The 18,772-nt window shown below is 45.1% G+C and overlaps 1 protein-coding gene across 1 annotated transcript in view; it reads right to left on the bottom strand.

Moving 5' to 3' along the window:
* LOC143973607 (histo-blood group ABO system transferase-like) overlaps positions 1–18,772 on the bottom strand; it is a 354,850-nt gene that overhangs the window by 101,490 nt on the left and 234,588 nt on the right. Inside the window, exon 5 of the mRNA XM_077474459.1 lies at positions 272–307. Within this exon, the coding sequence (XP_077330585.1) occupies positions 272–307 (36 nt within the window). The remainder of the gene's footprint in view (positions 1–271; positions 308–18,772) is intronic.

Below are 18,772 nucleotides of genomic sequence, written 5' to 3'. Positions count from 1 at the left end.
CTTTGTCCTAATCCCAAATAGAAGCAATTAATAATAATACAAAAAAAACATGCATTCCCCTTAACAGTCTTGTGACTGATTTCCAAATGTGACTGATTTCCAACGATAATTATGAGAAAGAGAGAGAAATGAAGATGAAAGAAAAGGAAAGAAGAAAAAAAAGAAAGAAAGAAATTTAGAAATAAAGGAAAAAAGAAAAAAAAGACAGACTAAAAAATCTGGTTCACATGCTACTGTAAGCCATGCTGTATAATCAACAAAACAAACTCACGGTGGTTTAAAGGTCTGCGGCTTGTCATACAACATTCTGTAAAAAAACAAAAAATTATTATTATTATATAGGATTTATATAACGCCAACAGTTTACGTAGTGCTTAACAATGTGAAGGTAGACAGTAGAAATACAATACACTTTAATACAGTAGGAATCAGAGGGCCCTGCTCGATAGAGCTTACAATCTAAGAGATATAATAGCTTAAAAATTAATGTTGTGTTCAAATGTTAGAGCTGTGTTTAACCACTTTCTGACCGGCGCACGCCAATGTACGTTGGCAGAATGGCACGGGCAGGCAAATGATTTGCCTCCCGTGAGGGGTGATTTGCCTCCCTGCCATCGCGAGCTCGCCGCCAGTGTGCCGGGCGTTTCCCGCGGACTCGATCGCCATGGGCATACCCACGATCGTCTCACGGGGTGGCTGAACTAGGAGATGCCATTGTAAACAGCATCTCCCAGTTCTGCCTAGCAACAAGTGACGCTGATCTCTGCTCCATATGATTGGAGCAGAGATCAGTGTTCACTAAAAGAAAGCCCAGCCCCCAACAGTTAGTAACACGCCCCTAGGAACACTTAACCCCTACACTGCCAGCCACTGGTTAACCCCTTCACTGCCAGTGTCATTTACACAGGAATCAGTGCATTTGTATAACAGTGATTGCTGTATAAATGACAATGGTCCCAAAAATGTGTCAAAAATGTCCGATGTGTCCGCCATAATGTCGCAGTCACAATAAAAATCGCTGATCGCTGCCATTACTAGTAAAAAAAATGCCATAAAACTATCCCCTATTTTGTAAACGCTATAACTTCTGCGCAAACCAATCAATAATATCTTATTGAGATTTTTTTACCAAAAATATGTAGAAGAATATGTATCGGCCTAAACGGAGGGAAAAAAATGTTTTTTTATATATTTTTTGGGGGATATTTATTATAACAAAAAGTAAAAAATAATGCGTTTTTTTCAAAATTGTCGCTCTATTTTTGTTTATAACGCAAAAAATAAAAACCGCAGGGGTGATCAAATACCACCAAAAGAAAGCTCTGTTTGTGGGAAAAAAAGGACGTCAATTTTGTTTGGGAGCCACGTCGCACGACCGCGCAATTGTCAGTTAAATTGACGCAGTGCCGATTTGCAAAAAGTGGTCTGGTCTTAAGCCAGCAAAATGGTCCGGGGCTGAAGTGGTAAAATAAAACATGAATAAGGTCTCACGCGCATGGACGGTTTGAGTCTTAAAGAGGAAGCTTGATGGGTGTTACTTCCTCTTTGTTTTCCTGCAAAGGTAAAGCATAATGGGCTACTATGCATCACATAATAGCCCATTATGTGACACTTACCTGCAGGAGAAGCCCGCGATGTCCCCGTCTTCCCCGCTAGTAGCGAGCATCCATTCTTCACCCCTCTTCCCTCCAGGGCCGTGAACTCTGGCTCTGTGACTGTCTGGAGTAGGGATGAGCCGAACACCCCCCGGTTCGGTTCGCACCAGAACTTGCGAACGACCCCCGCGTTCGGTACGAACGTTAGAACCCCATTGAAGTCTATGGGACTCGAACGTTCGAATTGGAAAGTGCTAATTTTAATGGCTAATATGCAAGATAGTGTCCTAAAAAGGGTTTGGCGACCTGCCTCCTGCCTCAGGGGACATGGGTCACTGCAAAAAAAAGTTTTAAAAACTACCGTTTTAGCGGGAGCACTGATTTTAATGACGATTAAAGTGAAAAAAAAGTGAAATATTCCTTTAAATATGGTGCCTGGGGGGTGTCTGTAGTATGCCTGTGAAGTGCCACGTGTTTCCCGTGTTTACAACAGTCCCTGCACAAAATGACATTAAGCGGAAATAACACCATTTAAAACTGCTTGCGGTTTTAATGTTATATCTGGTTCCTGCAATATGGTTGAAAATCATTCAGAAAAATGGCATGGGTAGCCCTCCCTGCCCATTACCAGCCTATTTGGGTCTTGTATGCATATTAAGGGGAACCCTGTACCCATATTAAAAAAAGGAAATACGTGTTGCCCCCAGGCCCTATATACTCAGAACAGCAGTATACAGGCGGTGCAAACAAGACAGGGACTGTGTAGGTTTGTTGTGTTAAGTTGAATCTGTTTGTAATTTTCAACTGGTACATTTCTAAAGTGTAGCTCCAGTCAAAAAAACTATTTTTAAGCTTTTTGGAAAACATAGGGAAGGGTTATCACCCCTGTATAATTTGTTTTGTCGTCCATCTTTTTTCATCTCACTTGCTGTTGTCTCCTTCCGTTTGCAAGTAGGAGATGTTTGTAAATTGGATGTTTGAAAGTAGGGGCCTGCCCTATATGCTCTGCAGAAATGGCGGAACAAGGTGTTGGTTTTGCAACAACATTGTAAGCCCTCAAAGTGACTCTTGGTGGCCGCTGGAGCGCCCTGCTGTGAACGATTATATCAAGAATTGTAATTACATGCCATTGTTGAACAGTGGTAGAAAAATTGACCTTTGGTGGTTGTGGTGCTGGTGCCACAACACTATAAGTCCTCACAGTTACTCTGGGTGGGCACAGGAAGGGGCCCTCCTGTGAAATATTATATCAAGAATTGTAATTACATGTCCCTGTTAAACAGGGGCAGAAAAATTGGGCCTTAGGCACTGGTGCCATCACACTGCAACCTCTGCCATATACTCTAGTTTTTTTGCAGGAATTAGCCCTGCTGCAAAGCATTGCATCAAAAATTGTACTTAAACGCCCCTGTTAAACAGGGGCAGAAAAATTGGGCCTTAGGCACTGGTGCCATCACACTGCAACCTCTGCCATATACTCTAGTTTTTTTGCAGGAATTAGCCCTGCTGCAAAGCATTGCATCAAAAATTTTACTTAAACGCCCCTGTTAAACAGGGGCAGAAAAATTGGGCCTTAGGCACTGGTGCCATCACACTGCAACCTCTGCCATATACTCTAGTTTTTTTGCAGGAATTAGCCCTGCTGCAAAGCATTGCATCAAAAATTTTACTTAAACGCCCCTGTTAAACAGGGGCAGAAAAATTGGGCCTTAGGCACTGGTGCCATCACACTGCAACCTCTGCCATATACTCTAGTTTTGTTGCAGGAATTAGCCCTGCTGCAAAGCATTGCATCAAAAATTGTACTTAAACACCCCTGTTAAACAGGGGCAGAAAAATTGGGCCTTAGGCACTGGTGCCATCACACTGCAACCTCTGCCATATACTCTAGTTTTTTTGCAGGAATTAGCCCTGCTGCAAAGCATTGCATCAAAAATTTTACTTAAACGCCCCTGTTAAACAGGGGCAGAAAAATTGGGCCTTAGGCACTGGTGCCATCACACTGCAACCTCTGCCATATACTCTAGTTTTTTTGCAGGAATTAGCCCTGCTGCAAAGCATTGCATCAAAAATTGTACTTAAACGCCCCTGTTAAACAGGGGCAGAAAAATTGGGCCTTAGGCACTGGTGCCATCACACTGCAACCTCTGCCATATACTCTAGTTTTTTTGCAGGAATTAGCCCTGCTGCAAAGCATTGCATCAAAAATTGTACTTAAACGCCCCTGTTAAACAGGGGCAGAAAAATTGGGCCTTAGGCACTGGTGCCATCACACTGCAACCTCTGCCATACACTCTAGTTTTATTGCAGGAATTAGCCCTGCTGCAAAGCATTGCATCAAAAATTGTACTTAAACGCCCCTGTTAAACAGGGGCAGAAAAATTGGGCCTTAGGCACTGGTGCCATCACACTGCAACCTCTGCCATATACTCTAGTTTTTTTGCAGGAATTAGCCCTGCTGCAAAGCATTGCATCAAAAATTGTACTTAAACGCCCCTGTTAAACAGGGGCAGAACAATTGGGCCTTAGGCACTGGTGCCATCACACTGCAACCTCTGCCATACACTCTAGTTTTATTGCAGGAATTAGCCCTGCTGCAAAGCATTGCTTCAAAAATTGTACTTAAACGCCCCTGTTAAACAGGGGCAGAAAAATTGGGCCTTAGGCACTGGTGCCATCACACTGCAACCTCTGCCATATACTCTAGTTTTTTTGCAGGAATTAGCCCTGCTGCAAAGCATTGCATCAAAAATTTTACTTAAACGCCCCTGTTAAACAGGGGCAGAAAAATTGGGCTGCTGGCATCACCCAGAACCAAAAATGTTCTTCCAACATATCAGCGGAGGAGGAAGAGGATAGACAATCAACATAACAGGACAGTCACTCAGCATCAGCATAGGCAGTCTTGAAGGGATGTGGTATTTCAAAAAAAATTATTCGGTTACATCAGCTTCAGGTGCTTGGTAGCTGTGGGTGATCCAAGACTGATTCATCTTGATGAAGGTCAGTCGATCAACTGATTCGGTGGACAGGCGCACCCTGTGATCGGTAACGAAGCCACCAGCAGCACTGAAGGTGCGTCCCGAAAGAACGCTGGATGCAGGACAGGCCAGTAGCTCAATTGCATACTGTGCAAGCTCTGGCCAGTGATCCATCCTCAAGACCCAGTAAGCCAGAGGATTTTCAGTGGGAAAGGTGTCCAAGTCTGACCTTGCCCCTAGGTATTCCTGCACCATGTAAATTAGACGCTGGCGATGGGTGCTGGAACCAATCATACCTTGGGGCTGCGGACTAAAAAATTGTCTGAAAGCATCAGTCAGACGGCCACCTTCTCCACCGCTCCTTCTGACTGATGCCTCAGCAACACGTTGTCCAGGACCAGGAGTTTGTGACCTCCCAGTCTCTGGGAACGCGTTGCACAGAGCTTTCTGCAAGGCCTCCCGGAGATGTCTCATCCTCTGCTCCCTCTGCGATGGCAAGATAAGGTCGGCAACCTTACCCTTGTACCGTGGATCAAGGAGAGTGGCCAGCCAGTAATGGTCCCTCTCCTTGATCCAAAGAATACGAGGATCCTTCCGCAGGCTTTGCAGGATCAGGGAGGCCATGCAGCGTAGGTTAGCTGAGGCATTCGGTCCGGAGTCCTCTGGGTCACTAAGGACAACATGATCCGCAGCTACCTCCTCCCAGCCACGTACAAGTCCACGTGTTTCTTGGGACTGTAAATCATCCCTATAAGACTGCTGCTGCTGATGCTGAGTGCCAGCCTCCACCTCCATGCTGACACAATCATCCTCCTCCTCCTCTTCCTCCTCCTCACCCTCTTCCTGTGTGATGGGTGGCACAGCAGGAACACTGTCTGGATAAAGGGGGCCTTGAGAGGCAAGGAAGTCCTCCTCTTCCTGCCTCTGTTCTGCCTCAAGTGCCCTGTCCATTATTCCACGCAGCGTATGCTCCAAGAGGTGGACAAGAGGTATAGTGTCACTGATGCATGCACTGTCACTGCTCACCATCCTTGTGGCCTCCTCAAACGGTGACAGGACAGTGCATGCATCCCTGATCATGCCCCACTGGCGTGGTGAGAAAAAACCAAGCTCTCCTGACCCAGTCCTGGTGCCGTAGTCGCACAGGTACTCATTGATGGCCCTCTGCTGCGTGTGCAGCCGCTGCAGCATGGCCAATGTTGAGTTCCATCTGGTGGGCATGTCACATATAAGGCGGTTCTTGGGCAGGTTCAACTCCTTTTGGAGCTCAGCCAGCCGAGCACAGGCATTAAATGATCGGCGGAAATGCACACAGACTCTCCTGGCCTGTTTCAGGACATCCTGTAAGCCGGGGTACCTGCCCAAGAACCGCTGCACCACCAGGTTAAGGACGTGAGCTACACAGGGCACATGGGTCAGTTGTCCCTGTCGGAGGGCGGAGAGGAGGTTGGTGCCATTGTCGCAAACCACCATTCCTGGCTTAAGCTGGCGTGGCGTCAACCACCTCTCGGCCTGCCCCTGCAGAGCTGACAAAACATCCGCCCCAGTGTGGCTCCTGTCCCCCAAACAAACCAGCGCAAGCACGGCATGGCATCGTTTTGCCTGCGTACTTGCGTAGCCCCTGCAACGCCTACGGAGCACCGCTGGTTCTGAGGACAGAGCACTGGAAGAGGCCATGGAGGAAGAAGAAGAGGAGGGGGTGGAGGAGAGAGGTGTGTCACAACCAATAGTAGCATTTTGGAGGCGTGGTGGCGGAACAACCTCCAATACTACTGCACCTTGTCCTGCATCCTTCCCAGCAGCCAGAAGAGTGACCCAATGGGCCGTGAAAGACAGGTAACGTCCCTGTCCATGCCTGCTGGACCATGAGTCAGCGGTAATATGCACCTTACCGCTGACCGCCCTGTCCAGCGAGGCAAGGACATTGCCTTCCACATGCCGGTAGAGAGCCGGAATTGCCTTCCGTGAGAAAAAGTGGCGTTTGGGGACCTGCCACTGAGGAACCGCACATTGTACAAACTCACGGAAGGGGGCCGAGTCTACCAACTGAAAAGGCAGCAGTTGAAGTGCTAGCAATTTAGCCAAGCTAGCATTCAACCGCTGGGCATGTGGATGGGTGGGAGTAAATTTCTTCCGCCGGTCCAGCAGCTGGGGCAGGGACATTTGTCTGCTATAATCGGACGTGGATGTACCACTAGCAGAGTTCCCGGAAGCACTTGGCTGTGACACACCTAATTCTACATCTTCATTCCTCTCAGAGCAGGTTTCAGAGAGGACTGAAGGTCTAGTGGGGTTGGAGATGCCAGCTGATGAGGAGCAAGGAGAGGTCCGCTTTGTTCTTTGGTGTGGGTCTTTGAGGTATGCTTGCCAACGAGCTGCATGGCAGGTCAACATATGTCTGGTCAAGCATGTGGTGCCCAAGCGGCTGATGTTTTGGCCACGTGAGATACGCTTGAGACATATGTTGCAAATAGCAGCGGTGCGATCTGATGCACTCGTCTCAAAAAAGGCCCACACCAAAGAACTTTTAGAATAACGCGCAGAGGAAGCGCTCTGCGCAGAGGAAGCGCTCTGCGCAGGCGGAGCTCTGCGGTGTGATTCAGTCGGTGTGCTGCCCCTAAGCTGGCCCTCGGAGGGCATCCTGCCTCGTTGGACATGTGCCTCCTCCTCCTCCTCCTCCCTCCTTCCAGGCACCCACGTGGAGTCAGTGCCCTCATCATCCCCTCCCTCTTCATCGCTGTAGCAAACCTGGCAGTATGCTGCAGCTTGGGGAACATGACTGCCAGATTGCTGTCCTTCTTGAGCATCCCCTCTCTCTGTGCTCACGCTACTGCCTTCCTCTAGCTGAGTGTCATCATCAGAGCCCACCAAACACTGGGCATCCTCCTGGAGCATGTACCCAACACTGTGCTCAAAGAGTTCAGGAGACTCCTCAGGAGGACGTGGTGGGTCTAGGGAAGGAGTCACTGATGATGATATTGAGAGGAGGGACGACGATGTGTTGGCAGCTGCTTTTCTACTACCCTGAGACTGGGTGAGAGAGGATGAGGAGGATGAAGAGGGCTTGGTCATCCACTCTACCAAGTCGTTGGCATGTTGCGGTTCAACATGTCCAGCTGCAGAAAAGAAGGACAAGCATGTCCCATGGCCACGTGCTGATGACAATGCACCGCGTCCACGACCAGCACTGTTGTCTCTAGACACAGAGCCTGCTTGCCCTCTTTTATCGGCTCGCGCCTGTCTGCCTCTCCTTGCTGGCCTTCCAGACATGGTAATGGCCTGAAGGGAGTTGGGTAAAACAGTAGTTGGGTAGTTTATATTGTGCTGGAGGCACACAACACCCACTAACTCCTGCAGATGCCTTTTTTATAGAACAGCAGAGTTAAAGGGGTATATACAGATGTATTCTGTGCTGTGCTGGAAGCACACACAACTTCCAATAACTCCAGCAGATGTCAATCGGGCCCAAATAGAGAACAGCTATGTAGGTGGATAATAGCGGTATGTACTGGGTACAGAGCAGGCACACAGCACGCACTATCTCCTGAGTGACACTACTGACTGCAAGCTCTATTGTTAAAGATGGACCACTAGCTATATAGGTGAGGTGAATATGACGGTGTATACTGCGGTCAGGGCACGCAGACAATAACAAGAGAACAGCAGAGTTAAAGGGGTATATACAGATGTATACTGTGCTGTGCTGGAAGCACACACAACTTCCAATAACTCCAGCAGATGTCAATCGGGCCCAAATAGAGAACAGCTATGTAGGTGGATAATAGCGGTATGTACTGGGTACAGAGCAGGCACACAGCACGCACTATCTCCTGAGTGACACTACTGACTGCAAGCTCTATTGTTAAAGATGGACCACTAGCTATATAGGTGAGGTGAATATGACGGTGTATACTGCGGTCAGGGCACGCAGACAATAACAAGAGAACAGCAGAGTTAAAGGGGTATATACAGATGTATACTGTGCTGTGCTGGAAGCACACACAACTTCCAATAACTCCAGCAGATGTCAATCGGGCCCAAATAGAGAACAGCTATGTAGGTGGATAATAGCGGTATGTACTGGGTACAGAGCAGGCACACAGCACGCACTATCTCCTGAGTGACACTACTGACTGCAAGCTCTATTGTTAAAGATGGACCACTAGCTATATAGGTGAGGTGAATATGACGGTGTATACTGCGGTCAGGGCACGCAGACAATAACAAGAAAACAGCAGAGTTAAAGGGGTATATACAGATGTATACTGTGCTGTGCTGGAGGCACACACAACTTCCAATAACTCCAGCAAATGACAATCGGGCTCAAATAGAGAACAGCTATGTAGGTGTATATAGTAGTATGTACTGGGTACAGAGCACGCAGACAGCACGCACTAACACTACTGACTGCAAGCTCTATTATTAAAGCTAGATCACTAGCTATATAGGTGAGGTGAATATAGTGGTGTATACTGCGGTCAGGGCACAGACAGTAACCACTACACAAGAGAAAAATAGTAAATCAGCCAAAAACGATTGGTGTGTAACTGTGTTGAAGGTACACAGAACACCCACTGCTTCAGATGCTAACAAACACTACACGAGGCCGCCTGAAAGGCAGCTTTATATAGTGTGGGGCGTGCACTACACAGTCTGAGCTATGATTGGCCACAGGCAGGATGCCTGTGGCCAACCATTGCTCTTCCCGCTACTGGCGCTGCGATTGGCCAAGCATGCGGGGTCACAGTGCATGCTTGGCCAATCGTGAGACAGCAATGCATTGCGCCATCGCAGTGCATTGTGGGCCACACGAATTTTGCCGCGAACGGCCCAAACGTTCGGAATTCGGCGAACGCACGAACGACCGATGTTCGAGTCGAACATGCGTTCGACTCGAACACGAAGCTCATCCCTAGTCTGGAGTCTCATGACGTTGCGTGACATTGCTCCCGCGCATGCGCACGGGAGCTGCCTTTAACGGCATGACCCAAGCTAAAAACAGCACAGCGTGCTCTTTCTAACTCCAGCGCATGCGCAGAAGAAATCTCTGTGTGGCGATTTGCAAATATCTCCTAGACCGTGCAGGTCTGGGAGATATTGCAAGCACCTACAGGTAAGCCTTAATCTAGGATTACCTGTAGGTTAAAGTGGTTCTAAAGGGTTTACAACCACTTTAAAATATGCTCTGGCATAAAATCCCAGTTTTTGTCCTCACCCTGTCAGCTGCTGGTGATGTGTACAGCTGGCTACAGAAGTGAATGGCTGTATGTGCCTTTAAAAAAGTAAGAGAATCTGTTCTCTTCTTTCACAGACACGTGTTATGTCAACAAATGTCTTAGTAGGCGTTTTGTTCAATAGTTCAATTAGCCAGGCTATCTTAAATCAAAGTGTGAATTTATTCAGACACACTTGGCATAAACTTGAAAATACATACAAAGTTATAAAACTTCATACAGCTTTGATATAATAAAACAAAAGATATAAAGCTTAAAAAGAAAGTATAAGAGAAGATTCAGTTCAGTTTCGTGTTTCTCTGTAGTCAGAGAGGTGTCTGCAATAGCAGCTGTTTGTGAAGTAGGCTGTATTTAGGTCTGAAGTAAACAAGATGTCTTCATCTGTGTGCAATGTAAATGTCTCTTTCTTTGTGTGAGTGTAAAAGATGTGAAGTCCTTCTGTGTGTGGCTGAAGGACCAATGGAATGTCTTAGCCTAGTGTAACACTGTTCTTTATACCATTTCCAATCTGCTAGTCAGCAAAATACAAACGTAACCATATATAGCTTAGTCTAAAGATGAAATGGTCATTTACATGGTAATTCAAAATATTCCCTTAGATAATAGCTGACAAGCTCGCTTAAACTTCTTATGCCCCGTACACACGAGCGGACTTTTCAACATCCAAAGTCCGAAGGACCGAGTCCGTCAGACTATCCGATCGTGTGTGGGCTGCAACGGACTTTTGATTCGCCAAAGTCTGACGGACTTTAGAAATGAAGCATGCTTCAAATTTTCCCGACGGAACTCCGCCGGACCCAGTTCCGATGTAGAAGTCCGCTCGTCTGTATGCTGTTCCGACAGTCCTAAAACGACGCATGCTCTGAAGCAAGTACGAGACGGAAGTGCTCGGTCTTGTAAAACTCCAGTTCGTATTGGAAGTAGCACATTCGTCATGCTGCAAATTCTGTGCTCGTTTAAATGTATAGCGCATCTTCTTTATAATGCTAGAAGAACGAAGTCTTTATTTATAATGCTAGAAGAACGAAGTTGCTTTGCTGCTCATATTCACTCACAGAGTTCTCACCAAACACATTTCTGTCTTATTTCTCCTCATCTCATGAATGATCTTGTTTTTATTTTAAAGCCCCATCTCAATATATTTTTATTTATTTATTTTTTTTGGAGTAATTTTTTTCCTCCATATTTTTGGTAGAATTCTTTACTATGTTTTTCTTGTGATCTCCATATTTAATTATTCTGTCAAGTAAAAAAAAAAAAAAAAAAAAAAAAGTTGTTAACTTGACAGAATAATTAAATATGGAGATCACAAGAAAAAAAATGTTCAAGAATTCCAAAAAAAATATGGATGAAAAAATTACTCCAAAAAAAATAAAAAAAATAAAAATGTTGTTGACTAATTTTTTTCCTCCATATTTTTGGTAGAATTCTTTACCATTTTTTTTATTGTGATCTCCATATTTAATTATTCCGTCAAGTTAACACCAAAAACTTTTTTTTTATTTTTTTTTTTTCATTACCACAATAACCTTTTTATTTTTTTTCTGGTGACAAGTTACCACAATAACATTTTTATTTTGTTTGTAACCTCAAGGAGGTTAGTGTCCCTTGTTAATTTCACATTGTCTTTTATAGAAATGTATTTGACCAAAAAACACATAGGCAATTATATTTTCAAACAAAAATATCCATTTATTCTGGTTCAACAAACAAAAAAATGAAGGCAACACTGGAGAAACTTGTGACATTTGTGTAGCCTTTTGGCCCCAGGGCAAACGTGAAACTCTGTGTAAAAGAAAATTCAAATATTCCGAAATCCAATATGGTCCCAGAATCCCAGACATCAAGAGCAGCATCAGATGGTATATATGTCCCCAGGCTGTGGTACAACAGGCTGCGTCTTTTTGGTCGGACCAGAGTGAAGCCAGGTCAGCACCTTCTTCTCTTCGCTCCACCCTTCACTGCACCCTTCCCTGCAGACTTCCCTGTAGCCTTCCTGGGAGGCTGTGTCTCCGGTGGTGTACTCGTGGCAGGAGGAGGAGGAGGAGGAGGAGGAGGAACAGGAGGAACTTGCTCCACAATATTGCTGTTGGCAGATAATTCGCCACTCAGCCCCTTCTGTAACGCCAAGAAAATTAGCCTTTCACACTGCAGACGTTGGCCCATCTCTAATTGGTGGAGACGGCTGGCGATGTAGCAGCCATAGGCCTCTTCAGCGTCAGGGGGGCTGTTTAAGACATTAGTAGCCTCTCGAATTAGGCGCAGGGATTCCTCCTGTGCTAGCGAATTTTTTTTTGCCCTTTTTGATGGAAGACGGAGGGGAGGCACCTGTGATGTTGTCAGGCTTCTACTAGGCCCGGCCACCTCCTGGCTGACAGAGGGCATGGCCTCCTCCTGGCTGACAGTGGGCCCAGCCTCCTCCTGCCTGCCACTTTCCCCACCTTCCTCCTGGCTGAGCTCATCCTGTGTATAAAAAAGGGACATTGTTTTAGTTTTTTGTTCATCAATCCTAAACATTTTTCAGCTCCTGACTTCAAAATTCTGTTAATACATATAAAAGAGTATCATTATGACACCACTATTTCTTGTTTCTGCTGGTGACAAACATTTGTGGCCACTACTGTAAATTGATATGTCCAAATTTTAACTATTTTTTAACATCAATAATAGCGTACAAATTCTAATAACATCTAGTTAACATCATTAATATTATGAATATCACTATTTTTGGTAACAAAATACCTGGCTCCAGCTGGGTGCATCCGCTTCTTCCAGGATGGAAGGCTCCGCTTGCTCATCAGCCTCTGCTGAGGTGGAGGGAATGCTGCAGGGAAGGGTGGAGGGAAGGGTGGAGGGAAGAGTTGAAAGCGACTCCCTGGCTTTACACTGGTCGTCCAGGAACCGTAGCTTTTCAAAGTACCACAGCCTGGGTACATACACATCACCTGGTGCTGCTCCTGATGTTTTGGATTTATCGATTTTCCTCTTTTCCTTTCGGTGCATATTTCGCAATATTTGAATTTTCTTCTCCACAAAGTCCACGTCTGCCTCTGGGATCCAAGTCTGCACAAATGTCAAAAATTTCTCCAGTGTTGCCCTCCTTACTGGTTTATTAAAATAATCCTTGTGCTTGGCATGCCACAGATTTGTCATCTCTTTATATTTGTCTATAAATAGACTTAAAAATTCCGGGTCCTTGAATTTCTGATTCATTTTTCTGAAAGACAATACACAAGCCAAAAACAATAATGTTAGCTCAGACTCTCCTAATCTTAGCCCAATATAGACTCCAGGATCTGCCACTTATTTGGGGAAATGGTTTAAACTTACCTTCGTTTTGCTTGCTCCCAACTTCCGTTCCTACTTTCGCAAACGAACATACGACATGTGATTTTTGTCGTTATATACAGTGCGTACGCGTAGAACTACGCCTGCGTTGCCCGCCCCTGACGTTCTTTTAGTCAAGTTCTTGTTTTCCCACCCCTTTCTGCGCACTTAACGTACGTACGACATGTGATTTTTGTCGTTATATACAGTGCGTACGCGTAGAACTACGCCTGCGTTGCCCGCCCCTGACGTTCTTTTAGTCAAGTTCATGTTTTCCCGCCCTTTCTGCGCACTTAACGTACGTACGACATGTGATTTTTGTCGTTATATACAGTGCGTACGCGTAGAACTACGCCTGCGTTGCCCGCCCCTGACGTTCTTTTAGTCAAGTTCTTGTTTTCCCGCCCTTTCTGCGCACTTAACGTATGTACGACATGTGCATTTTGGCGTAAGATCCAGTGCGTACGCGTAGAAATACGCCTGCGTTGCCCGCCCCTGACGTTCTTTTAGTCAAGTTCATGTTTTCCCGCCCTTTCTGCGCACTTAACGTACGTACGACATGTGCATTTTGGCGTAAGATCCAGTGCGTACGCGTAGAACTACGCCTGCGTTGCCCGCCCCTGACGTTCTTTTAGTCAAGTTCATGTTTTCCCGCCCTTTCTGCGCACTTAACGTACGTACGACATGTGCATTTTGGCGTAAGATCCAGTGCGTACGCGTAGAACTACGCCTGCGTTGCCCGCCCCTGACGTTCTTTTAGTCAAGTTCATGTTTTCCCGCCCTTTCTGCGCACTTAACGTACGTACGACATGTGCATTTTGGCATAAGATCCAGTGCGTACGCGTACAACTACGCCTGCTTTGCCCGCCCATGACGTTCTTTTCCAAGAATATTTCCCGCCCCCTTTTCTCTATGGTGCGCAGTAGGAGAAACATGGCGGAAACACAACAGGTGGTTGATCTTAACGACTCCAGTAGTCACGAATCCCCGGAGCCACAAACGTCCTGATCCGGAAAGAGGAGATTTAAGGCCTCAAATATGGCATTTCAAGAGATGGTGGAGATGGTGGCAATCTTGCGAAGTAAGGATTATGATGGCAAGCATGGACCATACACCCATCCGAACTTGCGCAAGGCCAGAATCATGGCCAAAGTAGTTAAGACCCTGCATAATCGTTTTGGGGTACGACGGTCAAAAGACCAATTGAGGAAACGGTGGTCCGACCTTAAATTGAGGGAGCCGGATCAATACAGAAGGATCAAGAAAGTTCTGAAAAAAAGTAAGTACTTGTCGTGTGTTCCTATTTTATGATTATTGCATACAGATCCATATGCTTTACCTTTGTACAATGTAAAAAATTGCTGCTTTCATGTTGGATACAGTTAAAAGAATCGTATCGTTTTAAACCCTCGTAAATTGTTCGTGGCAAACCTCGTTTATGATACAGGGTTTAAACAGCATTTTTTGGCTGTGTAATTTTTAGGACACAAAAAATGATTAGGACATTGTGGTTTAGATGTGTTTCAAAATACAATGACTAGAAAAGAACATTCAGTGTAATTGAAGGAGAGGACACTTGGCAGCTGGGTAAAAACACATCTGCACTCATGAGCAAAGGTGTGGGACACCAGAGAACATTTATTAGGGTAAACCACACGCCACACGGGGTTCCCTGGTATACTTTGGGGGGGGGGGTTGGGCATGTGTGAACCTTGGCACAAAAAGCAAATTATTTGATTTTTTGGCAAAGTGAATTGATTTATCATGTCTTCACATTTTGCATCTCTTCATAAACCGACAATTGTACAACACTTCTAATCAAGGTTTCATCTTCCTAGTTCTGGCCTTAAATATCTGTGTGCTAAAGTATACCTTTTTGTTTGTTAATTTCTCATAGGGGAGAAAAGCCTCACAAAGCAGGATCCCAGGGACCGCCACCCTTGCCAGCAGGAATGTGAGGTTAGCCCCATCCCCCCCGTGGATGTGCATGTGGAGGAAGGAGAGGTGGAAGAAGGAGAGGAGATGGGCACCCCACCAGGTGAGTGTCTGACACCACAGCTTCAGGTAATCGATGTATACCTGCATATTTCCAAACACATGTTTTTACATCTATTTTAGGTGATGTTCTGGAAAGCGACACATTTCCAAGCACCAGTGCCCCCCCCCGAGGATGTCGAGGAAGGAGAGGTTGAGGAAGGAGAGGTGGAGGAAGTAGGGGAGATGGGCACCCCACCAGGTGAGTGTCTGACACCCCAGCTTGTTGAAATCCATGTATGACTGCATAATTTTTGACCCAATTTTTCCCATCTATTGTAGGTGATGTTATGGTTGAGGAAAGGGCCCCATTTTCCAGTGACAGCGCACAAAGGCTGATTGGCCAGATAATGTGCTGGAATGGGGAACTAGATGACATGCGAACTAGCCTGGATCTCATGAAGACTCAGATTGACAATATGCAGCTGGAAATGAAGAACATGATCGATATTTTGGGGAGAATATAATCCGTTTCTCCATAATATCGATCATGTTCTTCATTTCCCTTGTTTTAGTTCAAAGATTGTTACTTCCCAAATTTTTACGATTGTGGCTGATTGTTGTTATACATTTTTCATATTTTTTATAGAAAAATAAAAACCACAAAAAAAAAAAAAATGTTTTTAAAAATTGGAAAAAAAAGGAAACTAAAAAATGTTTGGCAAAGAAAGTTAAATAAACCCCAAAAAAAATTATATCACTAAATATTCAATGGCACATGTGAATGTGGCCAAATTAAAATTTTGAAGAATCAAGAATGTGTGGCGTATTCTTTCAATGCTTAATACCAGTTTGGGAAAAGTGATTTTGTGTATCCAGTGACAATGGGCCTTATTGAATTTAATGAAAATACACTTGGCACTACAAGTGCACTAGGATAACATAGGAGACAGCACAAACCAAAAGCAAGCAAGAAAACACATTTCAGATTTGAGGTTCTTTTATTATTTTACTCTTTTTAAAAATTAAATATTGTGTGGCATTGCAATGGCCCCCCTACCGTTAAAATAAGTCACATATCTTTGGCGAACTTCACGGGCACTTTGGGGGGCCAAGCCAGTACGGCCAGTATCCAGGCCTGTCAGTGATTCCGGACCAAGTCCAGCCTCCGGCATTATTGTGGATAAATAAGTTGTTGAGTTTTTATGTAAAAAATTGTGCAAAATGCAGCACGTAAGTACGACATGGTTCAGTTTGTATTCGGCTAGGTTTATAGCAGTCAGAAAAACACGGAACCGGCTGGCCATTATTTCAAAATTTCATTTTCCACAACTCTTCTCGCTCTGGCCAGCCGGTAGTTGAAAACCCTCCTCTCCGGGGTGAGGGCTCTTTGGGGGAATGGCCTCATGATGTGGTCGTCCAGAGCAAAAGCCTCATCAGCGATGAACACGAAGGGTAGTTCCTCCACATTCTCCGAATCAGGTGGCAATCCCAGGCCACCTGTCTGTAGACGGCGGTAGAACTCCGTCTGGGCGAAGACTCCTCCATCCGACATCCGGCCATTCTTCCCCACGTCCACATACAGAAATTCATACTGTGCCGACACCACCGCCATTAACACAATACTGTGAAACCCCTTGTAATTATAAAAGTATGACCCCGAATGGGGTGGTGGCACAATGTGGACGTGCTTCCCATCTATCGCACCACCGCAGTTCGGAAAGTCCCAACGGGTGGCAAAATGGGATGCCACAGTCTGCCATTCCTGTGGCGATGAAGGAAACTGGGGAGGCAAAGCAGAAAAAACCAAAATAAGTACTTTTGCACATTAAACATTGTACATTACAACACAAACTTTATTTCACGCTTCTGCCTAGTCACAGGACACCGATCGTCTGCTCCCTGTCATTGGGAGCAGTGATCAGGGTCATGTCACTGCTAGCCCATCCCCCAGACAGTTAAGAAACACTCACCCAGAACACACTTTAAACCATTCCTTGGCCCCCTTGTGCTTAATAAAACACCTTCACTGCATGTGACATTTTTACAGTAATCAAGACAATTTTTTACAGCATTGATCACTGTATTAATGACAATGGTCACAAAAATGTATGGAAATTGGCCAATGTGTCCGCCATAATGTGGCAGTCACCAGAAAAAAAAAAAAAAAAACGGTTAGCAACGCCATTACTATTTTCAAAAATGGCAAGATTTTACAAATGCCAGCAAAATAGACCATATTTACGAAACGATAGAACTTTTGCCCAAAACAATCAATAAACGCTTATTGTGATTCATTTTAACACATTTTTGTTTACTAAAAGAATACGTATCAGCATCAAATGATGTCCAAAAAAATCATGGTGATATATTTTTGTGCCTATCTTTCTTTAGAGCGAAAAGTGAGAAAAAAATGCATATTTTGAAAAATGCATTTTGGGTTTGTTGGTGGTTAATCACCAAAAATAAAAAAGCAGAGGTGATCAAAGACAACCAAATACAAAATCTCTTTGTGCTAATAAAATGAAGATAATTTACTAGGAGGAGCCATGTTACAAGGACGCACAATTGTCAATTCAAACAACGCACTGCCAAATCACCCAAAAAAGTGATGAAGGTCAGGAAGGGGGGAAAATCATTCCAGGGTTGAAGTGTGTTAAAAATACAATATATAATGCAACATTAATTTAAGGACACACAGACTCATTGGAATTATATTAAGTGTGGGGGGGGGGGGGATCCAGTTAAAGGACACACAGACCATTTGGGATACTATTAAGGGGGGGGGGGATCCAGTTAGAGGACACACAGACCATTTGGGATACTATTAAGGGGGGGGGATTCAGTTAAGGGGACACAGACCATTTGGAATAATCTTTAAAATGTTTGGTTTTAGGATAAAGCAATAGAATGGAGCTGACAAAAGACATTTTAAGTGACTAGACTAGGTGGATATGGGCCTACCATAGCATGTTGGTGAGGTTTAATGAAGGCAAATATGCATGAAAAACAAAAAAGGAGCATTAAAAGATTGCAGCATGCATGAGGACAAAGGGGACATTCACAGCATATTGCAATCATGGTAATTAGAGATTGAGGAAAGAAATACAAGGCATTAGCAAACATTAAAGACAATAAAATGTGATGTTAAATGCTAAATCTTACCTTAATATAGTCCTCCTGCAGGACCTGTATAATGGCAGAACAGGTCTCTGGGATAATGATCCCCAGAGCCTGGGGGGAGATGCCTGTCGAGAACTTCAGGTCCTGAAGGCTTCTCCCTGTCGCCAAGTAGCGCAACGTGGCGACGAGCCTCTGCTCCGGAGTGATGGCTTGCCGCATGCAGGTATCCTGCCTGCTGATATAAGGGGTCAGCAAAGCCAGCAGACGGTGAAAAACGGGGTCCGTCATCCGGAGATAATTCCTGAAATCATCAGGATTATTCTCCCGGATCTCACGAAGCAAAGGCATGTGCGAGAACTGGTCACGCTGGAGCAACCAATTCTTCGTCCATGAACTCCTCAACACCCCGTCCACGGACTGTTCTTGGGTTGCAGAATGAACTACAACACCAAGCGCAAGCAAAGCACGAACTCGACGACGAGTACGTACACGCAACATGGCTTCAAAACGGTCGGATTGTCAGAACGAACTTAACAGA

Source organism: Lithobates pipiens, unplaced genomic scaffold (genome assembly GCF_037356315.1).
Source record: "Lithobates pipiens isolate NorthernLeopardFrog02 unplaced genomic scaffold, aLitPip1_a1.2 Scaffold_85, whole genome shotgun sequence".
Taxonomy (NCBI): domain Eukaryota; kingdom Metazoa; phylum Chordata; class Amphibia; order Anura; family Ranidae; genus Lithobates; species Lithobates pipiens.
This window is presented reverse-complemented; position numbering and strand designations above follow the sequence as displayed.